The sequence below is a fragment of the Temnothorax longispinosus genome, chromosome 7 (assembly GCF_030848805.1).
Source record: "Temnothorax longispinosus isolate EJ_2023e chromosome 7, Tlon_JGU_v1, whole genome shotgun sequence".
Lineage (NCBI taxonomy): Eukaryota > Metazoa > Arthropoda > Insecta > Hymenoptera > Formicidae > Temnothorax > Temnothorax longispinosus.
This window is the reverse complement of record NC_092364.1, coordinates 9,873,472-9,897,856: the sequence shown is the minus strand read 5'-3', so window position 1 is coordinate 9,897,856 and position 24,385 is coordinate 9,873,472. Positions and strand designations below refer to the sequence as shown.

The 24,385-nt window shown below is 43.1% G+C and overlaps 2 protein-coding genes across 2 annotated transcripts in view; one reads left to right on the top strand and one right to left on the bottom strand.

Moving 5' to 3' along the window:
- LOC139816067 (uncharacterized) overlaps positions 1-24,385 on the top strand; it is a 233,700-nt gene that overhangs the window by 90,450 nt on the left and 118,865 nt on the right. The gene's annotated exons all lie outside the window — the stretch shown is intronic.
- Positions 7,679-12,497, bottom strand: LOC139816270 (uncharacterized). The gene is made up of 7 exons (XM_071783681.1): positions 12,336-12,497; positions 11,975-12,270; positions 10,838-11,067; positions 9,628-9,867; positions 9,472-9,560; positions 8,011-8,437; positions 7,679-7,878 (listed from the first exon to the last, which is right to left on the bottom strand). The coding sequence occupies exons 1-7, from the start codon at positions 12,495-12,497 to the stop codon at positions 7,679-7,681; spliced, it is 1,644 nt and encodes a 547-aa protein (XP_071639782.1).

The following is a 24,385-nucleotide window of genomic DNA, read 5'->3' as shown; positions in this document are numbered from 1 at the left end:
TCGAATCGATATCGAAATGATAAAATATCGATGTGTTAAAGAGGTTCTACAGGTACTCTCTAGTCAGTTAAGAGATAAAGAGATAATTTTTAAATTTATCAATTCTAAGTATTCATAAAATATTTTCATGAATTTTGATGACGTTAGAGCTTATATTATACCCATATTAGTCAAAGCGAGGAATAATTTAAAATATTGTGTAAGTGCTCCTTTGACTCCGGCTTATACATGCGAGAAAATGTGATAACGTCGCGAACTCTCGCTGTTCTGCTTATATGACCGTAGTCCTTTTCACATAATTTTAGAGCGAGTACTCCTCCGTAAGCGCTCGTAAAAGTTAGGTGCTTAAGTTTGAGGTGCTGTCATACTGTGGTGCTGTACTGGCTGTACACTTTCCGCGCGGGTGCAGTCGCTGCGACGTTGCTAAATTTCCCTTGTTATTCGAAACACGCTATGTGAATTGTGATATGGTCTGTTTCAATAGCCAATATCACAAAATGTTACGCAATAACCCTTGTTTTTCTCGATATTTCTGAAAAGCTTAGATTAAGAGCTATAAGAGCTCCGTTTTTTGAATCCCTAGTAGGCCGACTTTATATAATTAATATCTCGTTTCCTGTCTCCAGGAACCCCTCTGCCATAAAAGCTTATGTTAAAAACTGTGATTTCAAAATTCATTTTTGCAAATTTTTATACAATAACCGATGCTAAAATTTTTTGAGCACTTTTCTCGCATCTCAATTTATACGTCTGTTTAGTATTAAGCTAAAGTCGGTATAATGGGGCGCTGTTGCGACGCGTTTCCTAATTCGCGTACACCGCGCAACGCATTACATCGCGGATCGATGTGATTCGTCTCCTTACGTCGTGGATCGATGTGATTCGTCCTTCGCGAGGCAACGACCCCCGCCGAGGGTCTCCTACCGGGACGAAGGATGATCGATATCAATCCGCGCTCTCTTCTGTTTCTGCCTCGCTAAGGAAAAAGTCGAGCCGGTCATTTGTAGCAATTAGCATCTCGGGAGTGTTCTCGAAAGTAATTGCGCGAAGTCCGTACTGTTTCATCGCAAGCCGCACCCGGTCGATTGGTCGCCGCGTGAAACATCTCAAATCGCTCTTCCGTTCACGTGAAGCAAAGAGTGAGCTTTGTTATCGTCGCGTGTACCACCTGGTCGATTGATCATCGCGCGAAGTCCGGGAAGTTGGGTACGCATAGAGCCTCCGTGAAAAGGGTCGCATTGTGCGCATAAGTTTCGTCGCGATCTGCACCCGCTCGATTGGTCGTCGCGCAAAACGTTTCATTTCACGAGCTTTTCCGTCGCCAGTAAGACGACGTAAAGCGAAGCCAAGAGACGGATCACGTGATTCCCGCAGTAACGTGATCCTTCAAGAGAGAACCGTGTCGGCGGCGAGACCGTCACACGAATCGTACCCGGTTTTCGCGAGTGCCTTTTTCTCGAGCGTTGCGATAACCGCGCGTTCGCTCAGACGAGCAATTCTTGTACAAATCTACGCAGGGAGTTCGATCTCGATATCGACCCCGCTCGCGGGCATCTTATCGTGCCGCGCCGTTCTCATTGTTAACACGAGATTACCGCGTCTCGCCACATTTACTTTCTCATTGTTATTAGTGTGAAACTCGTGCCCGCCATTGCGTTTCCGAGTGACCATAAGTGCGCCTGAGTATCTCGCACGTCATCGTGTTCGCGGTTGCTTATCTGCCTCGCGAGCAAGATATCCGTCGGTCGCGTTAAAGATTTCCGATCGCGAGGGCGGTACTCAATCGCTCTTCAAGATTTCCGTTTCGCGAGCCATCGCAGAGAGTACGAGCGACGCAAGATTTCTGTTCCGACATTTACCGCGAATGCTTAGCTCGCTCGGTTGCGCGAGTGCGAGAACATTTTGTAAAACGTGTGAAAGAAATTGTGCTTGTAAATCAAAACAAAAGCCGTGCGTCATCTAAACTCCACTCCTCGCTAACTTCTTTCTCGGCCCTTGCCCCGCGTCTTTGTCAGGGTGATCCCGGGATTCAATTCGTGTCCCGAAGTCACCTCGGCCGAGCACAAAACATCTTCGAGCCGGATTGGGGCAATTCTCGTTACGAGGAGAGTTTTAGACAAACACATTGTCAAGCACAATGAGTGAACAACTGCTAGAAAGGCAGTTCCAGCGACTGCGAAAGGTCGACCGCGCGCAGGAGAACTTCAAGAAAATTGGAAAAAATAACCTGACTGTGGCGAAAATTCGCAGTCGAGTCAGTGACTTGAAGGACGTCTGGGCAACCATCGAAGGTGGACACTTCGCCCTTCTGCGATTCCCGTTGCTGAGCGAACGACTCACGACTCCTTCAAGGATTAACAGTACGACGCCTACGAGGAGAAGTATCGGATCGCATCCGATTATATGAACAAGTGTCTGGAGGAACTGGAACCGTATGTAAGTCCGAATAAATCAAATCTTAGTTTCGGACCGCAGTCACCCGCAGTTCCGTCGTCCGCGTTTTCTTTGTCACATCTTCCGTCGATAAAACTTCCTCCGTTTAACGGAAAGTACGAAGAATGGTAGAGCTTTCGCAATCGGTTTACGTCCCTTATTATCAATAATAAAGATGTCTTTAATTTCTCGCGTATGCATTATCTAATTTCATACCTCCGGGATCGCGCTCTTGAGTGCGTGAAAAATATCACAGTTATCGCGGAGAATTTTGATATTGCCTGGAATACGTTTCGGAAGACTTTATTACACGTGTCGAACAACACAGCTCTCAGCCTCGTGAGTGAGTGCGTGAAATGTGAGAGAAAGCGGAAACGGAAACAGTAGCGAGGACTAAAGTAAGATAGTCTTTAGAGTTGACACACGATGTCGCGCGCTGATCGATTATTGACCAACGATCAACAGCTCTTGTTACTTCCCTATCTCACCGAAAATAGGTACATTTCGGTAGCGCAAATTACATATTAGAAGGCGTAATATCTCAACACTCTTTCTCGCCTTTTAATATATGAAAGATTAATGTATTCCAAAACAGATTCGAAAACCTTGAAACTTATCTCTTGCGAGTGGTTTTGTTAAAGTATCAGCCAATTGCTTTTGCGTGGTTTATGTTATATGTTTTATGTTATATATCGGGACTGAGGTTTTAATAAACAGACCACGGATTAACTAACAAACAAATATGTATTTGGAAGATAAGATGTGAGCGACTGGGCGGCTGCCGGGTAACTGCGGTTCAAGTCGCGTCGTAAGGAAATCAACAAGATTCGGGGCAGTTCGGAGCAATTCGGAGTAGTCACACGCACACTGTGTGGCTATAGGGCATACATAATTATTGCCGAGCATCTCATTACAATTTCCTCCCCTTTTCGTCTGTCTCTACTTAAGTCTTTCTGAACGTCAAATTATATTTTTTCCGGACTTCTAACATTTTCCCCTACGGTATCCCACTCATTTTTTCGTGTGTTGCTCGCCTCGTCAAATCGTATAATCTGATCTACGTGACGTTTCCAAATTTTACCGGACGCAATCTCCACCTGAAATGTCACAGGCGATAATTTCTTTATGATTTTGCCTTTAATTTTTTTCTCACTGCGTACGCTAAAATCGTCTACAAGGACGACATCACCTACATTCAAATTAACATTACGATTGCCTTTTCTGCCTGCTATCTGTGTGATTTGCTTCGTGTTTACCATATCGCTCGTGTCAGGTTTAAGTAAATCGAATCGAGTTCTAAGTTCGTGCTTATATGCTGGACTTCGACCCGTCGTGCAATGCTCAGTCGCTCGGTAATCGAATACAAACAAATCTATCGCATACCCAAGATTTTTACCGCTCTTCACTATTTAAGTTACTTTGTCTTTGAACGTTTCCACAAAGTTTTCGGCTGCACCGTTCGTCGCGGGGTGATGCGGCGTGGAAAAGCTATGTTTGACTCCGCTGCTTTTAAGAAATTCTTTAAACTCTAAGCTTGTGTACTGGGTACCGTTTTCGGTAACCAAGTGCCGTTGCAGACCGAACCGTGCAAATAATTTTCTAAATTCTTTGATTACTTTGGACGTCTGAGTGCATTTGCGCATATCGATTACTTCCAGCCATTTAGCGTGAGCATCGATTACAATCATAAACATATGACCAAAAAAAGGACCTAAAAAATCGGAATGGATTCTGGACCAAAACTTATCGGGCCAAGGCCAAGGTGTTAGTGGTACATTTGGGGTTTTTTTTCGTTCTGGCGCACACGCCATACACGTCGCCGCTATCTGTTCAATTTTTTTGTCAATATTCGGCCACTACATATATGACTTTGCTATCGTCTTCATCTTAACAATCCCAAAGTGTGACGCGTGTAATTCTCGCAGCACTATTTCCTTCACTTCTTCTGGGATGACAATTCTGTATCCCCAGAGAAGACACCCTTTTTCCACTGTTAATTTATCCCTTTTTGCATGACACTTTTGTTCATACTCACTTAGCTCATTCACATTCGACCACTCATCATTCACATACTTTATAATTTTACTCAGTATTTTATCGCATTTTGTTTCTTTAGCAATTTCTATCGTATTTAATGATTGCAGTACCTCGCTTACATAATTCACTGCGGTGTACTTGCTCTCAAAAACTGTCATCGAGTCGTTGATAGGGAGCCTGGATAGTGCATCGCAGTTACCGTTTTGTCCGGACCTAATGTATTCGATTCTGTATGCAAATCTCGACAGGAAATACGACCATCTTTGTAATCTGCTAGTTATCATTAACGGAATCTCTTGTTTTGGACCAAAGATATAAATCAAAGGCTTGTGGTCCGTCCTTAGAATAATCTCTTTGCCGTAAATGTAATTATAAAACTTTATAAATCCGAATATGATCGTACTGGCTTTTTTATCAATTGGTGCTTGATGCAGCTCTTTTGCTGGTATTATTTTGGACGCGTAAGCTATTGGTTCCTCCAACCCGTCCGAGTATTTATGAGACAATATCGCAGACAGGCCGTAGGACGATGCATCGCAAGCTAACAAATTTTCTTCATTCCTATCATAATGAGCCAAGTTGATGTCAACTCTGTTTTTATCCATTCAAACGCGACGTCGCATTTTTTTTGACCAAATAAATTTATTTTCTTTCATACTCTCGTATAGCGGTTTCAATTTATTGGCTCTATCGGGTAAAAATCTTGTATAGTACGTTACTAGGCCTATGAACGATTGCAATTGCTTCGTGTCTTTGGGCCTCGAGGTGTCAACAATAGTTTTACCTTCGTGAGAGATTTGTGTAAAATCTCTCTTTATCGATAATAAACCCGAGAACGTCTAAGCGTTCCTTACAAAAATTACATTTGTTTATATTTACTCTTAGCCCACTATCTTCAAGCCGTTTGAAGGCCATACGAAGCGTTTGCAAGTGTTCGTCGCCATTTTTGCCGGTACAAAAAATATTATCAAGGTACAGAATAACGTTATCAATTCCGGCAAGGCATTGCTCGATTTTCCGTTGAAAATCTCCCGATCCTGAGGCTATTTCCTCAGTCATTATGGTATATCTGTATAACCCCTTATGCGTAACAATAGTTAAATAATTTCTCAAACTTTCCTCTACCGGAATCTGCATATATGCGTGCTCCAAATCAATTTCAGAGAACTTTGTACCGCCGCTCAGCGGATGACGATCGATTACTAAACACGGGTTTATTGTGAGTTTAAAATTACTACAGATTCTAATTGAGTCATTCTTCTTTATCACCGGTACGATCGGCGTTGACCACTCACTGACGTCAATCTTATCGAGGTGTTCTAGTTTTACCAACCGATCGGTAATTCTACTATCTATTTCATTCTCTACTTTTTCCATTTTGAGCACGCCTTTATTATATACCCCTGGACCTGGACCAAACAACCGCGGATTTTTAATATCTTTTATAACGCCGACGAAATCAATTGTCTTATTACAATTGCTTTGATTATTTACTAACTCTTTCTCTAATTTTAAAGGCCACATTCCGAATGCACATAACCATTGACGACCTATTAACGTCGGTTCGGGCCTTGTCATTACTACCATACTTAACGTTGCTTTAATTCCCTTAATTTCTACTTGCAAGTTGTCTAGAAATCCATCTTGTTTGAGTGGAATCTTACCGTACGTGTTTAACTTCTTGTTTGTCTTATTAATCTTTATCGCGGGGAACAATCGATCTTTAGTTTCTCGCGAAATTACCGACATATAAGTGTTCTTGTCAACTTCCATATTTACTTTGATTCCGTTTACCTTGACATTTATTGACATTGGTTTCGCTTCGTTATTACGATTTATATTTACGATCCCGACCCCTGTGGTTCTCGCGTCGCTATCTGCCTCCAGAGTGAAGAAATCGTAGGTCTCCCTCTCTTCCTCGCCGCCATCAGCCTCTCTATCGAGATGTTGAAGGTTGCCCCGCTGCTTCTTCTGTTGACATGCTGTTGCCAAGTGCCCTTTTTTTGTACACGTATTGCAAGACTTACAAGGGGAGGTCACGACGTTTATATCCCCGATTTGGTTAAAATTTTACGTACTTGCAGTGCTTAAAAAGAAACTCTTATGGACCAAGCCGTAGGACGCGCTTCTCAAGCGTCTTCGAGAAAAAGCGATTTGAATATTTGCAATGTGAATATTTATTATTTTGATTTCCTGCGGCTCGGGAGCTACGTGTTTTCTTTTTTTCTTCTTTAAAAGAGAGTGAGAAAGAAAGAGAGATTTTCATACTTCATACTGCTGCAAGTCTACTTTCATTGCTTTCTTTTTTTTCGATCTGAGTTCGAATTACTTGTCGTCAGAATTATTATATATCGGAACTGAGATTTTAATAAACAGACCACGGATTAACTAACAAACAAATATGTATTTGGAAGATAAGATGTGAGCGACTGGGCGGCTGCCGGGTAATTGCGGCTCGAATCGCGTCGTAAAGCCGGGTACAGACTTGAGCACAAACGCGCATGAGGCAAGTCGAGGCCGCACCGAATGCCTCGGCCTGCAAAATTGAAGTCTCCGCACGAGAACGCATAAGGCAAGTCGAGGCAACTATTCGACGTTGCTCCAGTCGTTCGGAGTCATTCGGAGTCGTTCGGAGTCAGCGGCACGAACATGGAAGCGAACGAAAATGTTGCAGTGGCTTGCGTCAGTTTTTTTATTTTACATCATTTATTAAAAAAAAAGAAAAAAACGAGAAAGCAAAGGCGCTGGTGGTCAACACAGCTTTATTTAAAAAGAAGCCGATTAAGCAATGTGAACAACATTTGCTTACTAAATGATTTATTAGCTGACAAAGAAAGTGGTCAGTTCAGAAACTTTGTTAGAATGACAGAAGATGACTTTATTTTTTTGTTAAATGCCATCAAAGGCAAAATATCGAAAAGTGATACGACTTTTCGAAAAGCAGTCCCAGCTGAGGAAAGATTAGCTGTAACTTTACGATTTCTTGCAACTGGCGATTCCTTCACCAGTTTACAATATCAGTTTAAAATATCAAAACAACTGATATCGGAAATAGTTCCGGAGGTGTGCCGAGCAATAATTGATTGTCTCATCAGTTACATAAAGATAAGTAAAAATATAACAAATATTGATTATAAATATATTTTATTAGTACCACTTATTTGGAAAATACGAATTTAATAACGCGGATTTGTAGGATATAGTTTTATTATGTACGCTGGGAATCATTGGTAGAATCTGAAAAGTATTGAAAGCAGTTGGATTTGTTTTCTTGAGGGGATGGATAAGGCGAGTTGATAAAACTGACCGGAGTGGATGGCGTAGACGGTCGTTGATTGTCAGAGTTTTGCAGAGTAGATGAACGGTTTGTTTGTTGAAAATGAGATAAATCTGAGGGAGATGTGAAATAATGTGCAGAAATTGGTGAACGAGAAAATTGATCGTTAAAAGCAGGGTTGAGAGTGCCAGTCTGGTTGTGTGGATATAGTTGTGTTTGAATTGTATTCTGGTTAAAATTGCTGTAAACGGGAGAAGAAGATTGCATACTTGTATGAGTATCAGGATTTGTATATAGATTCATTTCTAATTCAAATAAGATGTTAGAAATTCTATTTTGTGCAATAGCACGGAGACGATTATTGAATGTGCGTAGTTTATCCGCAATGTAGTCACCGAAAAGGCTACATTGGTCTTTCCGCTGCTGTGAAACTGCAGTTGTTTGTCGCAAATATCCTAACGCTTCCGTAATTATTGGATCCTCGTCAGTCTTTCTTTTCTTCGCAGGATGTTTTTTCGGAGACTTGAACTCCTTATTCTGACAATGAGTTTCATCTGTTAGTTGTTCCGTAGCTAATGTTTGTGAATTGATCGAATCTTCGATGATCTGGCTCCTTTCTAGTTCTCTTTCTTCGTTCTCATCAAATGTTTCATTGCTGGTTCCTTCGTTATCGGACACAGTCTGCAAATTCTACGGGAAAAAATAAATAAATACATAAATAAATGCATTTTGAAATTCTTTAAACTTGCTGTTTATTTGTGTTATTATAGACTATAAATTTTATAGACTAAATTCGAATATGATTTCTATTTGTTCAATTTTTTCAGATGCCGTCAACTCCAGACGAATGGGAGAAAATTACTGAAAAATTCGAAGAAATATGGAATTTTCCACACTGTATAGGAGCTATCGACGGAAAGCACATTACTTTACAAGCTCCGATGAACAGCGGAAGCGATTTTTATAACTACAAATCCTACTTTAGCATTGTTTTGATGGCTGTAGCGGATGCTGATTATAATTTCATATTCGTTGACATTGGCTGCCAAGGACGTATTTCGGATGGAGGTGTATTCAAAAATTGTGAACTGTATAAAAAAATAGAGAACAGAAATTTAAATGCACCTGAGCCTTCAGCTCTGGTTGGAAGAGGAACGAAAGTTTCTTATGTTTTATTAGGAGATGCAGCCTTTTCTCTGAGTGACCATATAATGAAACCCTACAGTGGTATTCACCCAAGCGGGTCTCCAAAACGAATATTTAATTACCGTTTATCTAGGGCACGCCGCGTTGTAGAAAATGCCTTCGGAATTGCATCTAGTGTCTTTAGAGTTTTACGAAAGCCAATGCTTTTAGAGCCACAAAAAGCAGAATTGATTGTGATGGCTGTCGTGTGCCTTCATAATTTTTTACGGAGAAATACCTCCAGAAATATATATACACCACCAGGTTCCTTAGATACAGATCTTAATGGACATACGACACCTGGGAGTTGGCGAAATGATCAACAGGGAATGGCGTCTCTTTTGCCTTTGAAAAATGTACCTCGTAGAACAAAATTAATTGCTGAAGAAGTAAGAGAGGAATTTACTGACTATTTCTGTACTACTGGCAGGGTACCTTGGCAAAATCAATATGTTTGAATAAATGTTTGTTATATGAAGATATTTTGTCAATAAAATATCTTATCCTAACTTTCAATTTTTTTCAATTAAAGTACTTACGCTTATAGTCCTCCGAGGCTCGTCTTTATCTTCCAAAAATTGTAGGCTTTCATAAGCGAACCATTTTGATTTATAAATTTCATGTCGTCCTGCAAATATATGTATTCTTTAGAAAATTCTTTCTTATTACCTTCGAGAATGTCTCTTTTTCCTTACCTTTTCCTGTTCCCATACTTGTTTTGACTCGCGTCTTCTCCCGCCTATATGAACCTTTTAAACTTTCAATCTTTTTTTTCACTTCCTCACTGCTCTTTCCTGTTTTTTCAGCAAGTTCTCTCCAAGCATCTTCTTTTTTTATTTTGTTATAATATGCGGAATCCCGCGGATTCCATAAAACTTCCTTATTTTTATATTCGTTTATTAATTGTATGCATATTTCTTGGTCCCATTCCATTACTACAAAACACATATTCATTTAAAACAATATACGTGTGGCATTTATATATACTACCTTGATCAAAAAGTTCCCGGAATTACCACTGTGTAGCGCTCTCAGTCACCCGATTTGAGTTCTGTTTGTTTTGTTAGGTTGGCACAACTGTCCCGCCTAATTTCAGCGTTATGCTTGACATTTTGCGACTTCTTTCTGTTCAATTGAATCAAAAAACCATTACGGGGAACGCGTTTTAGCAGCCGAGGAGATAATGGAAAAATCGAAGACGGCTCTGATGGCCATACCGAACACCGAGTATAAAAAATGTTTCGAGGATTGGATCAAGCGCTGGCATAAGTGCGTTGCAGTCGATGGGGAGTACTTTGAAGGGGACAATATAAACTTGTATTTTGCATTTTCTAAATAAATTCCAGGAATTTTTTGATCAAGGTAGTATATAATATATATATATATATATATATATATATATATAAAATATTTTCTGCATTTATTGCACTTACTGTAGATAATTTATCTTCACTTCGTGTCGTGCGCGGCTGTCCTCCGTACGCGCGTGCTTGAACACGTTCAAACTGAGCACGAATTGTCTTTGATGGACCGACAGCGCTCGGCTCGGTCCGAGGCCGTGCGGCGAATGGCGGCGAATAATCCGAGGCAATCTGCCGCGCCTCGGATCAACGTCCACACTTGTATGCTCATGCGGCCTCGGCTTGCCTCATGCGCGTTTGTGCTCAAGTCTGTACCCGGCTTAAGGAAATCAACAAGATTCGGGGCAGTTCGGAGTAGTCACACGCACACTGTGTGGCTATAGGGCATACATAATTACTGCCGAGCATCTCGAGACATTACATTTTATATCGATTTCCTTCTCTCTTTGTTTTTCGCATGTATAGAAAAATTTTACTTCTATATGTTTCGTATTTCTGATCGATTCAGGAGTTTTCACAATTGTAATCGCTCTTTGATTATCACAATAGACGACAGTAGGATTCGATTGAACGCATTGCAAATCTTTTAGTAACTTTCTGAGCCAAATTACTTCTTTAACTGTCGTGAAGAGTGCCATGAATTCTGCTTCAGTCGTCGACGTTGCAGTAACCGTTTGTTTCTTTGATCCCCATGCTATCGGTCCTGCATTTAAAAGACATACCCAGCCTGTTGTGCTTTGTCTTATATCGACGTCTCCTGCATAGTCTGCGTCACTGTATGCAGTTAAAGTTGTGTCATGTGATTGCGTCAAAAGTTATTCCGTACTCTGTCGTTTCCCCTAAATATTTTAATACTCTTTGCACTTTACGCCAGTGTTCATACTTTGGTTTTTCGATAAATCTACTTAATTCTCCAACTATATACGCTATATCAGGCCTAGTGCTTATCATCAAATACATTAACGATCCTATCGCTTGTCTATAAGGATAGTTTTTGTTCTCTTTGGCATTTTCACATACATTTGAAAACTTAATGCTTGGATCGGCAGGAGTGGAGACCAGAGTGCAATTTTCGTGATTAAACAGTTAAAATTTTATTCGCATATGTACTCTAATGAATTTTTATTTTTCCCTCATCTCGACTCCTCTCGATCTGTCATCATCAACAATGACTCTACAGCCCGAATCGAGCCCTGGCCTCCTTGATGCTTTGCCCCCACTCCTGCCGGTCCATCGACGCCTTTCTCCAGCTCCTAGTTCGTAGAAGTTTCCGGTGATCCCCAGTTACGTTGTCTATCTATCTTGCTCTCGGTTTTCCAGCACCACGCTTTCCTCCCGGTTGTCCTCAAATGACCTTGGCAACCCGGGTATCTGGCATGTGTTGTACGTGCCCTGCCCAGCGAAGGCGCATCAATTTGATGTGAGTCGTAATGGGGGGTCCCTATATAGCTGGTATAGCTCGTGGTTGTACCGTGTCCTCCATACTCCCTGGTCGTTAGTAGGGCCAAAAATCCTTCTCAGGATCTTTCTCTCAAACCGGTTTATCAGGTCACAGGATTTTCTTGTAAGGGTCCACGCTTTACTGCCGTAGCAGATAATTGTGCGAATCAGCGTTTTATATAGGCGGAGTTTAATATCTCTGTGGGTAAATCGGGACTTCAGGACTGGCATTAGCAAGTACAGTGTGCGGTTGCCCACTGTTATTCGCTTTTGGATTTCCCGAGTCTCATCATTTTCAGAGTTTACATTGGAACCCAGGTAGGCAAAGTCATTCACCACTTTGAAGTTGTGATCCGCCATTGTAATGTTCTGCCCCATCCTGTCTCTCCTTCTCTTGCTTTGTACCATCACTTTGGTCTTGGATTCATTCACCCGTAGTCCTATGTCCCTCGCTGCTGCTTCGAGATCTTGGAAAGCTTCCCTCACTGCGGCCACCAATCTACCAAGGATGTTGAGGTCATCAGCATATCCGACAACCTGTACAGACCTGTTCATGAAGGTTGAGGTAATGCTTTCACGTTAACTGTCGTTCCCCTCATTACATGTTCAAGGATCAGATTGAAAAGCATGCCAATCCATCCGCCTGTTTCAATCCTACTAGCACCTCGAACTCTTCTGACTTCCACTTTCACCCTGCACTTGGTGTTCAACATTGTGCTGCGGGTCAGTCTTACCAGCTTAGGAGGTATGCCAAAATCTAACATGATAGTGTATAACCTGTTTCTGTTTATACAGTCATATGCTTGCTTGAAATCTACGAAAAGCTAGTGAATATCAATGTCAAACTCCCAGAATTTCTTATAGATCTGCCTGACTGTAAATAGTTGATCCACAGTTGAGCTTCCATGTCTAAAGCCAGCCTGATACTCTCTTATGATGCCTTCTGTGTATCCTTCGAGTTTATCTTTGATGATGGCCGTGAGTATCTTATATGCGTTGCTGAGCAATGAAATACCTCTATAATTCTCGCCTACAAGCTTATCTCCCTTTTTGTGGATGGGGCAGATGACACAAGTTTGCCATTCAATTGGAAGTTTCTCTGCATTCCATATTTTTACTAGAAGCTGATGGCGCTTAATCACCGAATGTTCTCCGCCGTATTTGATCAAGTCTTCTGATATGCCGTCAATGCCAGATGCCTTGTTATTATTCAGCCTATTCAGTGCATTATGTGTATCTTCAATGGTGGGTGGGTCTATGCCATGGTCGTCGCCATGGTCGTTGCTGCTCCTCTCCAGCCTTGGGTCGGTCGGGGTTTCTTGCCTATTTGGGTTCAAGAGCTCTTGGAAATAATTTTTCCACCTTTCCATGATCTTTTCCTTTTTCGCCATCAGATCTCCATTCTGCGCTTTGCAGAGATTGATCTTGGGCTGAAAACCTTTCTTAAAAAGGTTAATACCTTTATCGGTTAATACGCTTCCCTTGAGTTGTTTTTTCTGAAATCTTTTTCGGCCTTTGACATGACATGATTCAGAAACATTCTCTTTTTCCTACTGATGGTAGGCGAACTTCATGTTCGCCTTCCTTCTAGAGTCCTCATATGCTACTTTCTTTGTTCTTGTAGGTTTCTCCAGATACTTTCTTCTGTCTGCATTTCGCTTCTCTATGGCTTGCATACATTGTTAGTCAAACCATTCGTTTCTTGTGTTTCTTGGCTTGTGGCCAAGTACTGCTTCTGCCGATGTTAATATTGCACCTTTGACGTATTGCTAGTCATCTTCAATCGTTGTTTCTTCGATATTTGTATTTTCTAAGGTTTAAAGTTTTGTGCTCAATATTTGCTGGTAATGGCTTTTTATTTCTGGATTGTTCAACATGGAGCTTTTTTAGTCCTTGTATTTTGGATGTTTTCCTGCCTGATATGCGGTACCTGTATTGCACACTCACTATACAGTGATCCGACTCACAGTTAGCGCCTCTGTATGTTCTGACGTTCGTGACGCTCGACGCTCCTCTTTTCTCTATCAGGACATGATCTATTTGGATATGCGTCCTTCCATCCGGGGACGTCCATGTCCGTTTGTGTATGTCTTTTCTAGGAAACTGAGTTGACATCACCACTATGCCTCTAGAGATCGCGAAGTCCACCACACGCATTCCATTGTCATTACTTTCAGAGTGAAGACTATGTCTGCCTACTACATCCCTGTATATCGGCTCCCGTCCTATTTTTGCATTAAAGTCACCTACCACCAATTTGATGTCGTTGAACGGTATTGTGTCATATGCTCGTTCCAGATCTTGATAGAGACTTTCTTTCCTTGGGTCATCTTTTCCTCTGTTTCTGCGTGAAAGTTTATTATGGATGTGTTGAAGAACCTCGTTTTAAACCTCAAGATGCAAATTCTTTCACTTATGGGTTTGAAATCTAAAATGTTTTCCTTGTAGCTCTTTTCCACTATAAAAGCCACACCAAATTTGTGTCTATTGTCATCTTTACCACTATAAAATGTTGTGTGTGTTTTGGTGTCAATAATACCATTGCCCTTCCATCTCGTCTCCTGTACTGCTAGAATTCTGATCTTATATTTTCTTATTTCCTCGAGCGCTTCTCTCAAAACACTACTCTTGTACAGGCTACGCACATTCCAAGTTTCAATAAGTCCGTTTTTTGTTTGCCGGTTCTGTCGCCGTGGTTCCGTTCCGGTATCCGAGACTCTGCTTGAGGTTTCATGACCGCTTTTTTTTACGGGGTGGAGTTGTCAGTACCACGCCCAACCCTCTTTTCGGAGGATCATTTCTCCCGCTCTCGTCTGCCCTGACCCTGTTTCCCATGAATAAAGCCCAGTTGCGCATAAAATAAATCGGACACAGTAGGAAACGGACACAAAACGGTTACAATCGTACACAGTGATAATCGGACACAGTGCCAATCGGTCACAGTAGGAAACGAACACACGATAGTTGCAATCGGACACAGTAGGAAACGGACACAGTAACAATTGGACACATTGCCAATCGGACACAGTAATAATCGGACACGGTAAGTAACGGACACAATACCAATTGGACACAGTAGGAAACGAACACACGATAGTTGCAATCGGACACAGTGCTAATCGGACACAGTAGGAAACGGACACAGTGATAATCGGACACGGTAAGAAACGGACACAGTGATAATCGGACACGGTAAAAAACGGACACAGTGCCAATTGGACACAGTAGGAAACGGACACACGGCGGTTACAATCGAACACAGTGCTAATCGGACACAATAGGGAACGGACACAGTAACAATCGGACACAGCGATAATCGGATACAGTAAGAAACAGACACAGTGCCAATTGGACACAATTGGAAACGGACACACGGCGGTTACAATCGAACACAATGCTAATCGGACACAATAGGGAACGGACATATTACCAATCGGATACAGTGATAATCGGACACAGTAGGAAACGGACACAGTGCCAATCGGACACGTAGAAAACGGATACACGGTGGTTGCAATCGGACACAGTGCTAATGCATATTACTTACAATTAGCTTTCAATGATAAATATATCCTATATAATATATCAAAGTACATGCATGGGCGGGGGGGGGGGCTTTTCCCCCCTGCACCCCCCATGATCGGTGTGGGTGAACCTCAAAGTGTGGGCGGAGTGTCCGTTTCCTACTGTGTCCAATTGCAATCATTGTGTGTCTGTTTCCAATTGTGTCCGATTGGCACTGTGTCCGATTGTTACTGTGTCCGTTTCCTACTGTGTCCGATTAGCACTGTGTCCGATTGTAACTATCGTGTGTTCGTTTCCTATTGTGTCCGATTGGCACTGTGTTCGTTTCTTACCGTGTCCGATTATCACTGTGTCCGATTGGCAATGTGTCCGATTGTTGCTGTGTCTGTTTCCTACTGTGTTTGATTAGCACTGTGTCCGATTGTAATTGTTGTGCATCCGTTTCCTACTGTATCCGATTGTCACTGTGTCCGATTGATTCAACCTGCTGTGTAAGATTTATTCTGTGCGCAACTGGGATCTCCCCGTGTCCCACTGGGGTTGGTTAATCCCCAATCTTCCACAGGGTTGCTCAGGTGCCCGGGGTTTGCCAACTTGGAGGTGAGAGTCGGAATTGGGTAGGAGTGGTTATGCTGCACTCTCTTGCCGAGCGCTGTGTGGTTCGCATGCACTACCCCCTTTGAACCTCCCTCTCGATCTGTAATCCAACAAAAAGTTCTGCTTTTGAAAAAACTATGTTAAAGTTTCTATGCAAGTCTTTCAATAGATTTGTGCATTTCAGACATATCACTACATAACAAACCGTCATCTACGTATATGGCTAAAAACCTTTTACTTGTCTCTGACACCTTATAAAATACGCACGGATCGGCTTTTGATTGTTGGAAACAGCTTCAATAAATAGCCTTCTATCCTTTTATTGCAATAACGTGATGCTTCCTTAAATCCATATAAACTCTTCTTTAACAAGCATACTCTATCGTCTTCTTCAAAGCCACTGGGTTGCTCCATGTAAATTTCTTCTTCGAGGTCGTCATGTAAGAATGCCGTTTTCACGTCAAATTGGTAGATCTCCATATTTAGAGCTGTTGCGATGGATAATAGAGTTCGTACTGAACTGAACTTAACAACTGGAGCAAAAGTTTCTGTATAGTCTACGCCTTGTTTCTATAAACATTTATTGCCTCTATCCACTTGCTTGAATCCTTAGTTTCTACAGCTTCCTCAATGTTGACTAGATCTGTACTTATCATAAATGTCAGCAATAGCCGTTCTTTTGATCTCAGTGTCATCCGACGTCGACTTCGAAGTAGTTCTTTTGGGATATGGGTCTCTTGAAATAGACAATCTGTTAATATCTCATTATTAGGTTCTGTTAATATCTCATTATTTTTCAGAGATGGTTTATTTTCTGGATATTGAGACTGTTCTCTTGGTATGGTAATTTTTGGATAATGTTATTTTCGGGGCCCCTCAATTTGATAGGTGTGTTTGATAGATCTTTCACTGAAAAAAAGAATGCCGCAAATCACAATGCGCTACGATGCAGTTTTTGAGATATCGACTTTTAAATGTAATAATAGCAATATTGTTGTACGGTATTACATGGGTTTGCAATTTACGGGCAACCTCACTGATTTCAATGACCTTGATATGTTGTTGATATAAAACGAGGTGCCACATGGGTTTACAACATTTCACGCGTGGGAAGCCGACGCATGTACTTTGAAGGCACAATATGTGTCTAGTGTTACAATAGTGGAGCCCCCCCGCAGGAGGGCGGAATCTACTGTCTCCACGCATACACTTTTTACGCAAAACGAGGTGCCACATGGGTTTACAACTTTCCACGGGTGGAAAGCCCACGCATGTACTTTGAAGGCAACTATATGTCTAGTTTAATAATAGTGGAGCCTCCTGCAGGAGGACGGAACCTACTACCTTCACGCATACACTTTTTACGTAAAACAAGGTGCCACATGGGTTTGTGGTGTGCTTTACGAGCTCGTTTAAGTAGAGGTGGTATTATTAAACAATATAAGTTAGTCAATTATCTGTGTGAATATTTGTAGTGATATACAATAAAAAGAATTAGAGAATAAGACCCATTAGTTGCACACTCTTTATTTTTAATAAGTTGTGTGAAAGAATAAAAGATCGAAAAATTCACCATTCTTGGATAAAGACGTGGATGTTTCGGTAGCGACATTTTGATACTAAATTCTACACTGCCTAATGTACACTAAACTTGTATACTACACGTTTGAATAATAGTAACACGTCAAACAAAGAGAGTTATGAATAGAAATGTTGTAAGTGAAAGATAGGGAGGGGAGGGCAGGTGTTAGAGAGGTTACTGCTAATTTTGTGTATATTATTATACTATGTGATAGATTATATAAATTGATATCTCGAAAACTATGCATCGTAGCACTTTGTGGTTTGCACATTCTTTTTTTCAGCGAAAGATCTATCAAATACACCTATCAAATTGAAAGGCCCCGGAAATAACATTCTTGCCTAACTTCTGTTACGAGGTGTGGCGGGTGTGGCTGTGGAAATTCATTAAAGATTACATCTCTGCGAATAAGTACTCTCTTACCTATTAGATCGTAGACTCTATGCATATTTTTGTAGAGTTGCTCGACCTGTTCTTTGGTCGAGTAGCCCCCCGCCCTCCGCATGAGGGTCAGCATTTGCGTCGCGTATTTTACGTACGGTTCCCCTTCCTTTTGTACGCGGTCGCGGATTTCGTTTGCTAGCTGCAGTCGGTATCGCCGCGGCAGGAACGTTTCTTTGAAATCGGCTATGAACTCCGCCCAGCGAGTCCAGTTTTCGCGGTTATTTCGGCACCACAGCAGTGCGTCCCCTCGAAGTAATTCGGGCAGACCGCGTAGCCAGTGCGCGTCGGGAAACTCGTAGGCGGCCTGTAATTCGTCGATTCGCTCCAGAAATGCCCACGGGTCCTTCCCTTCAAAGTGCAACCCCCACTTCCGCATTTGGTTCATAATCTGCGTGGACGGGTCACTCGGGGGGTCGGCGTGTATTACCGTCACCGGGGTTAGCGGGAGGTCCTGAGTTATTGTTAGAGCCGGGGGGTGGAGGGTCTTCCGTGCTTCGAACATCTCGGGTTTTTCGTCGATAAATTTACTCAATCGTTTCCGGAGGTCGTCGAGATTGCCCTCGGTGTCGAGTCCGAGCATTTCCATTTCATGCACGAGTTCGCTCTTACTGAGCTGGTAATAATACTCCTTCATTTTGCCGGTTTTCCGGGTCTGCTCCTTACGGTCGAGTCCCTGTTCGGGCGCCATAAAACAACCTTGCTTCGAAGCGCGGATCTAGCTCACGGCTGGTCTGGGTTCGAAGAAGGCGCGGAGGAGGAGAAGCGTGACGGGGTCAGCAGAATAAAGTGTATTGTCTCGGTTAACGAAAGTAACAAGAATTTATTCGATAACAAGTGCTCGCGGTATTTACAAAGGGTTAATGTACATAATCACAATAGTTCGCGATATTCGCAGCAAGTAAATCGGGGCTTGGTAACAAAGGTTCGCGAGGTCTACGATGGTTGGGCGTGCGCCAGATACAATAAGTGATGTGTCGCGGGCGGCGCGCGGTAACACGCGGTACGTACGGGGCGGAGCCGGTACTTTCGGCGGTCTCGCGGGCCGAATCGTGGTACAATGGGTATCGGTACGGGCGGAGTCGGTTTTCCCGGGCGGTGCGGATCGGAGCGCGGGAAAATGGCGCAAGGCATGGATCGCGAAGCGCGGGCGAGATCGCGGTAATTCGGCGCGGTAGGCGGCGGGATTGAGCTTAGCGCGAGGTCGATCACCGAGAAGCACTCGGCAGTGGCTACGAGCGGCTAGCTCGAGGAAAAACGGCGCGAGTACGGCCACCGAAAAGCGTTCGGTGGAGGCCGACTGCAAGCGTCGAGAGGTGGAGCGGTATCCGATCGAGAAGCGCTCGGTGGAGGCAGAGAAGCGCTCTGCCCCCTCGAGACACGCTCGACGATGACAGAGAATGCCGGAGGCGCTTTACCCTCTTTGCGGACTGGCTTCGGATAAGCAGATGATCAAGGAAGCTGGTCGTCTGCCGAAACGCGCTCGGCGAAGACAGAGAAAGCCGGAGGCGCTCTACCTTCTGTCGGACTGGCTTAATGTGGGAACTCAGGATCGGTGCGGTCGGTGAGACGGATGATCAGGAATCGCAAATTGTGTCAGCGACACCGGGCTTATATACGCGTCGCGGCGGCGTTACGGCGTGGTGGGGGTAGCGACGGCAATTGCGAGCGCCGGGACGGTGCGGCGGAACGATCGGTGATTACGGCGTCCCGACGCCGCGATTGCGTTTGGCGGTCTTCGGCCGCCTTCGGCACCGCTCGGCGCGGTGAGGCGGTCGGCGCGGTAAGTCCGTTCGCGGACTTCAAACGTTATATGGCGTAATTAAAAATACGTTGGGCACACCGTGCCCGTTCTTCACCCCGCGGGTGGTCGGCTGGGTGGTCTCGGCGTGGTGTTTCTGCCGGAACAATGCATTTTTGGGGGTGCATCGTTACATACTATGTGATAGATTATATAAATTGATATCTCGAAAACTATGCATCGTAGCGCATTGTGGTTTGCGCATTCTTTTTCTCAGCAAAAGATCTATCAAATACACCTATCAAATTGAGGGGCCCCGGAAATAGCATTCTTGCCTAACTTCTGTTACGAGGTGTGGCTGTGGAAATTTATTAAAGATTACATCTCTGCGAATAAGTACTCTCTTACATATTAGATCGTAGACTCTATAAGCCTTGTTCCCTTCGCTGTAACAGATCATGAGACATTTTATCAAATTCAATTCCCACTTTATTCTTGTCTCCTTTAGTATGTGAACTTAACAATCGCTTCTAAAAATTTTTAGATGTTTTACAGATGGTTTCAAATTATACCATCTCTCAAAGGGCGTTGATTCTTCCAGAGTCTCTGATGCTGTCCTGTTTTTTAAATAAACTGCGGTGTTAGCTGCTTCTGCCCATAGATAGCGAGGTAAAACTCGAGTATGTAACATAGCTTTAGCTAATTCTAGAATGGTTCTATTTTGGCGTTCAATATAACCATTTTACTCAGGAGCTCGCGGTGTTGATATCTCGTCCTTCGTCCCTTTAGACAACAAGAATTGTCTAACAGTCGTGTTGCAAAACTCCTTTCCGCCATCAGTCCTCAACCTCTTTATTACATGTCCATCAGCTTGAACGTCCGCATATAATTGTTTTAAATTTTCCAGAACGTCGCTCGTTTCTTTGAAAAAGTATATGTAGCAATATCTTGAAAAATCATTTTTCAACAATAAAAAATAATTTGCACCTCCTATTGATTGTGTGCTCATCTTTCCGCAAAAGTCAGCATGAAAAACCTTATCTAGATTTAATGATCTTTTTGCTCCTGTCTTTGGAAAAGGTTGCTTGTGCTGCTTACCATATACGCAGCCTTTACGAAACGGGTTGTCATCAACGCTGTACTCAATCGATGTAGATCTTCCATTGTCTTCTTCTCGTGCATCTGCTTGAGTGTCTTGTAGTTGACACGTGCCCCAGCCGTTCATGCCAAATCTGCAGAAAGTCATGAGCTGCCATATTCGCCTCCACTGTGTGAATTGGATGTAGTGCGACGCCCTTTTCCGCGACTGGGTTGGAATGCACGGCTGACGGGCGTGGCAAACAATTATTCGGTTACTCGAGCACTAGCAAAAATCAAAATCGAAATCTGTACACACAAAAATCTCTAAAGACAATATGGGCGCCCAGCCTTAACCGCACCACCTTCTACTCTAAATCTCACCGAAATGCAACTCTTAATAATTAATCGCTCGAGCCGAATGCGACGACTGCTCAGTAATATTCGGCAGAGGACCGTGGTTCAAATAATTTTACAGAAGCAGGGAGACTTTGAGTGTGGTTCGGCAAAAACAGAAATCATATTTGGAATAGAAATATCATATATTTATTATATAGCGGTCATAAGGGAGGTCGGTTTCTAAGCGTGACGGGCGCGTGCTGTTCAGGCGGGGAGCACGTGATCGACGTATGTCTCGTGACCCGCTCCGCTCTTATCCATGAAATTTCCCAATATGGGACGATTCGGATACATAACGCAAAAGGAAAAGTTAATACTACGGTTGCGCGAAAGCTAATTGTATACAGTTTTTAACTCAAATAAATTGCGGCTATAGTTAACACGAATGCCAATTTCCTCGTGAATTTTCCAAAGAAAGATAATAATACTCGCAACGCTAATGTATTTTACACTCTGACCGCATTTTACGTGAACGGTCGTATCTTGATACGTGAAACATCTAGAATATTTGCAATCTGTATTACCCTTTGCACGTGAAAAACACGTGAACGCTTTACATGCCGAACGTTCTCTTTGCACTTCCACGCGAGACGTCAAAATCTCTTTTACACGCAATTCGGATATGTTTTACACGTAACTCGATATTTTACACGCAACTCGAAGATATTTTACACGCAATTCAATATACGGGAAAACGGCGAATATTACACGCGATATATACAAAAGACGCAAGAAACACATCTTGTGGTACTCCGAATATAGGTGAGCCACGGTCAGTTACACGTACTTGAATTCACGCGGAAATCACGTGTCACGCGAAAATCTATCGTTACACGTACGAAGCACTGGACGTAGCAATTAATGTACGAAATATTCGACGGCCACGTATACCGAAGTATCCACGAAACGCGGCTGCTGACCCGGGAAAAAAAATTATATATAATCATATATAATTATATATAAATAATCATATATAATTATATATAATTATATGGGCGCTGCTACTTTCCTTCAGAGCGGTAATCTACCTTAGTCAGCTATGCTTATTCTAACTTAGTCAGCTACTGGGTGCGTGTGTAGGAATCGCCCAGGTTAGGTGAATCGCAAAGGAGGGAAGAGAAATGTAGGCGACACAAAATATATGTTTATATACTATATTTACATCTTATTTAATATCGGAATATCGGTTAATATCGGAATATCTCGCCTTGACCTGTTGGCCCCCCCCCCCCGTTGCTTCGTTTGTGTCGAGGCGTCGGCCTTCGTGGCCTCTGGGTCCGTCTGCGTACCGACGGTGACCGAAGCTGGGGCGTCCCTCATCGTCGGCTCTGCATCGGTGATTGTAGAGGCGTCGCGCGTCTGCCTCTTTTTGCCGGAGCCCAGGCCCTTGTCCGGGTTGACCTTCACGCGTTTCGGGGGGTCGACGAGCTTAGCGGCGTCTGCGGTCGCGGTCGTGCTAAGCACGCTTGTTACTCCGGACGAGTACGAAGAGAGCTGCACGTTTCTTTTCCGGTATGTAATGGCCTGTAAAGGCATCGGCAGGGTCCGGCGTCGCCGAGTAGGATCATCGTCCTTCTTTTTGAAACGCTCCTCGAACAGCCGCGGCGTCTTGCCTTCCGTCGGTTTACTGTCGGGCGTACGAGGTTCCAGGATGCAAAAGTCTGTATCGCGTGACGGTCCGGGGCGTTGTGTCTTGGTCGCGGTATCGCGGAGTGGTCTGCGCGAGATGTAGTGACTACGCGCGGTTATTGGCTGGCGTCTCGCGCCTCGTGTCAGGCGGCCGCGCGCCGCGATTGGCCGGGCGACTTGCGCCTTGTAGGCGACTAGCGCCGTTGTAGGTGGCCGCGCACCGAGGAGACGACTGGCGCTGTTGGCGACTTGCGCCGTGGTTGGCCGGGCGACTCGCGCCTGGTAGGCGACTCGCGCCGAGGAAGCGGCTAGCGCTGTAGGCGACCAGCGCCGAGGAAGCGACTCGTGCTGTACCGGCGACCGGCGCCGAGGGAGCGACTAGCGCTGTGTAGGCGACCAGCGCCGAGGAAGCGACTCGCGCTGTGAAAGCGACTGGCGCCGTGAGCAGGCGTCTTGCGCCGTGAGAGCGGCTAGCGCTTGGGTAGGCTTCAGCGTCCGGGCGCTTCTATGCCGTAGGCGACTTGCGCCGGGAAGAATTGCTCGAGCCCGTAGGGGGTCTCCCTTTATACTCGTCGGTGCAAAACTTTGAACTCGCGAAGCTGCCCCGGCAATGCGACGCCTGGCGGCGTTGCTGCGAACTGCCGGTATTGCAGGCATCGCGCAGGGATGTATCGTTGGTGGCGTGGACCGCCACAAATTATAAATGAAAATTGGCACGATATAATTTTATCTGATTATATATAAAAATATATAATTCTACAAATTTTTATATAATTTTATATAATTATATATAACTTTATATTAAGGACATTAAGGTTTACTTTCAAAGGATTATATATTAAATAAAATAAATAAAATTATATATAATTTTTTATATAATAATATATAATAAATAAATAAAAACTGAAATAATTTATTTCATATATTATAACTTGGCACTGCTTGACGTGAGACAGTGCCGTGTCTCTTGATACCGTTTTTATATCACTGTTTGTCAAATTTTAAATACAAGAAACGAATCCTATTGAATGTCATCTATTGGATATAATCCGAATTTAAAGTTTATACATGATTATATATAATCATATATAATCTACATGGATTTTAATATATAATTTGCATGCATACATTATTATTTCTATATCTTTGACAGATAAAATTATATATAATTATATATAATTAAGGACCTAAGATTTATGCTTCGCGCATAATCGCATAATTTATAAAAACCTATTGAAACAAACTCTTTTCACTATTCTAAGTGTTGGGACACCAGTAGAACCCGATTATTTATGCGCACAATAACGCATAATTGAGACCTTTTGCAGCATAATGTCATTTTCCCGCATAATTTTGCATAATGTAGCCAAAAAACCATATTTTCATCATAACATATCATACTTTCACGAGTTTAATCACCTTTATCAAGTTAGCCCCCCCTCCATCGCAAGAAAAATCCGCATTTATTAAAAAATTTAGTACTATTTATATGCTAATTTATTGCTCTAGTCCGGATTTTGTTGCTCAAGCCGTTTAGCAGGAAACGGCAATCGAAATGGGGGGGGGCCAGCTTGTTGTCAAGCTAGCCCCCCCCCCCATATTAAAAAAACACATATAGAGTGCTCAAATCCAAAAAACAAATACACCAGAATTTGTTGTTT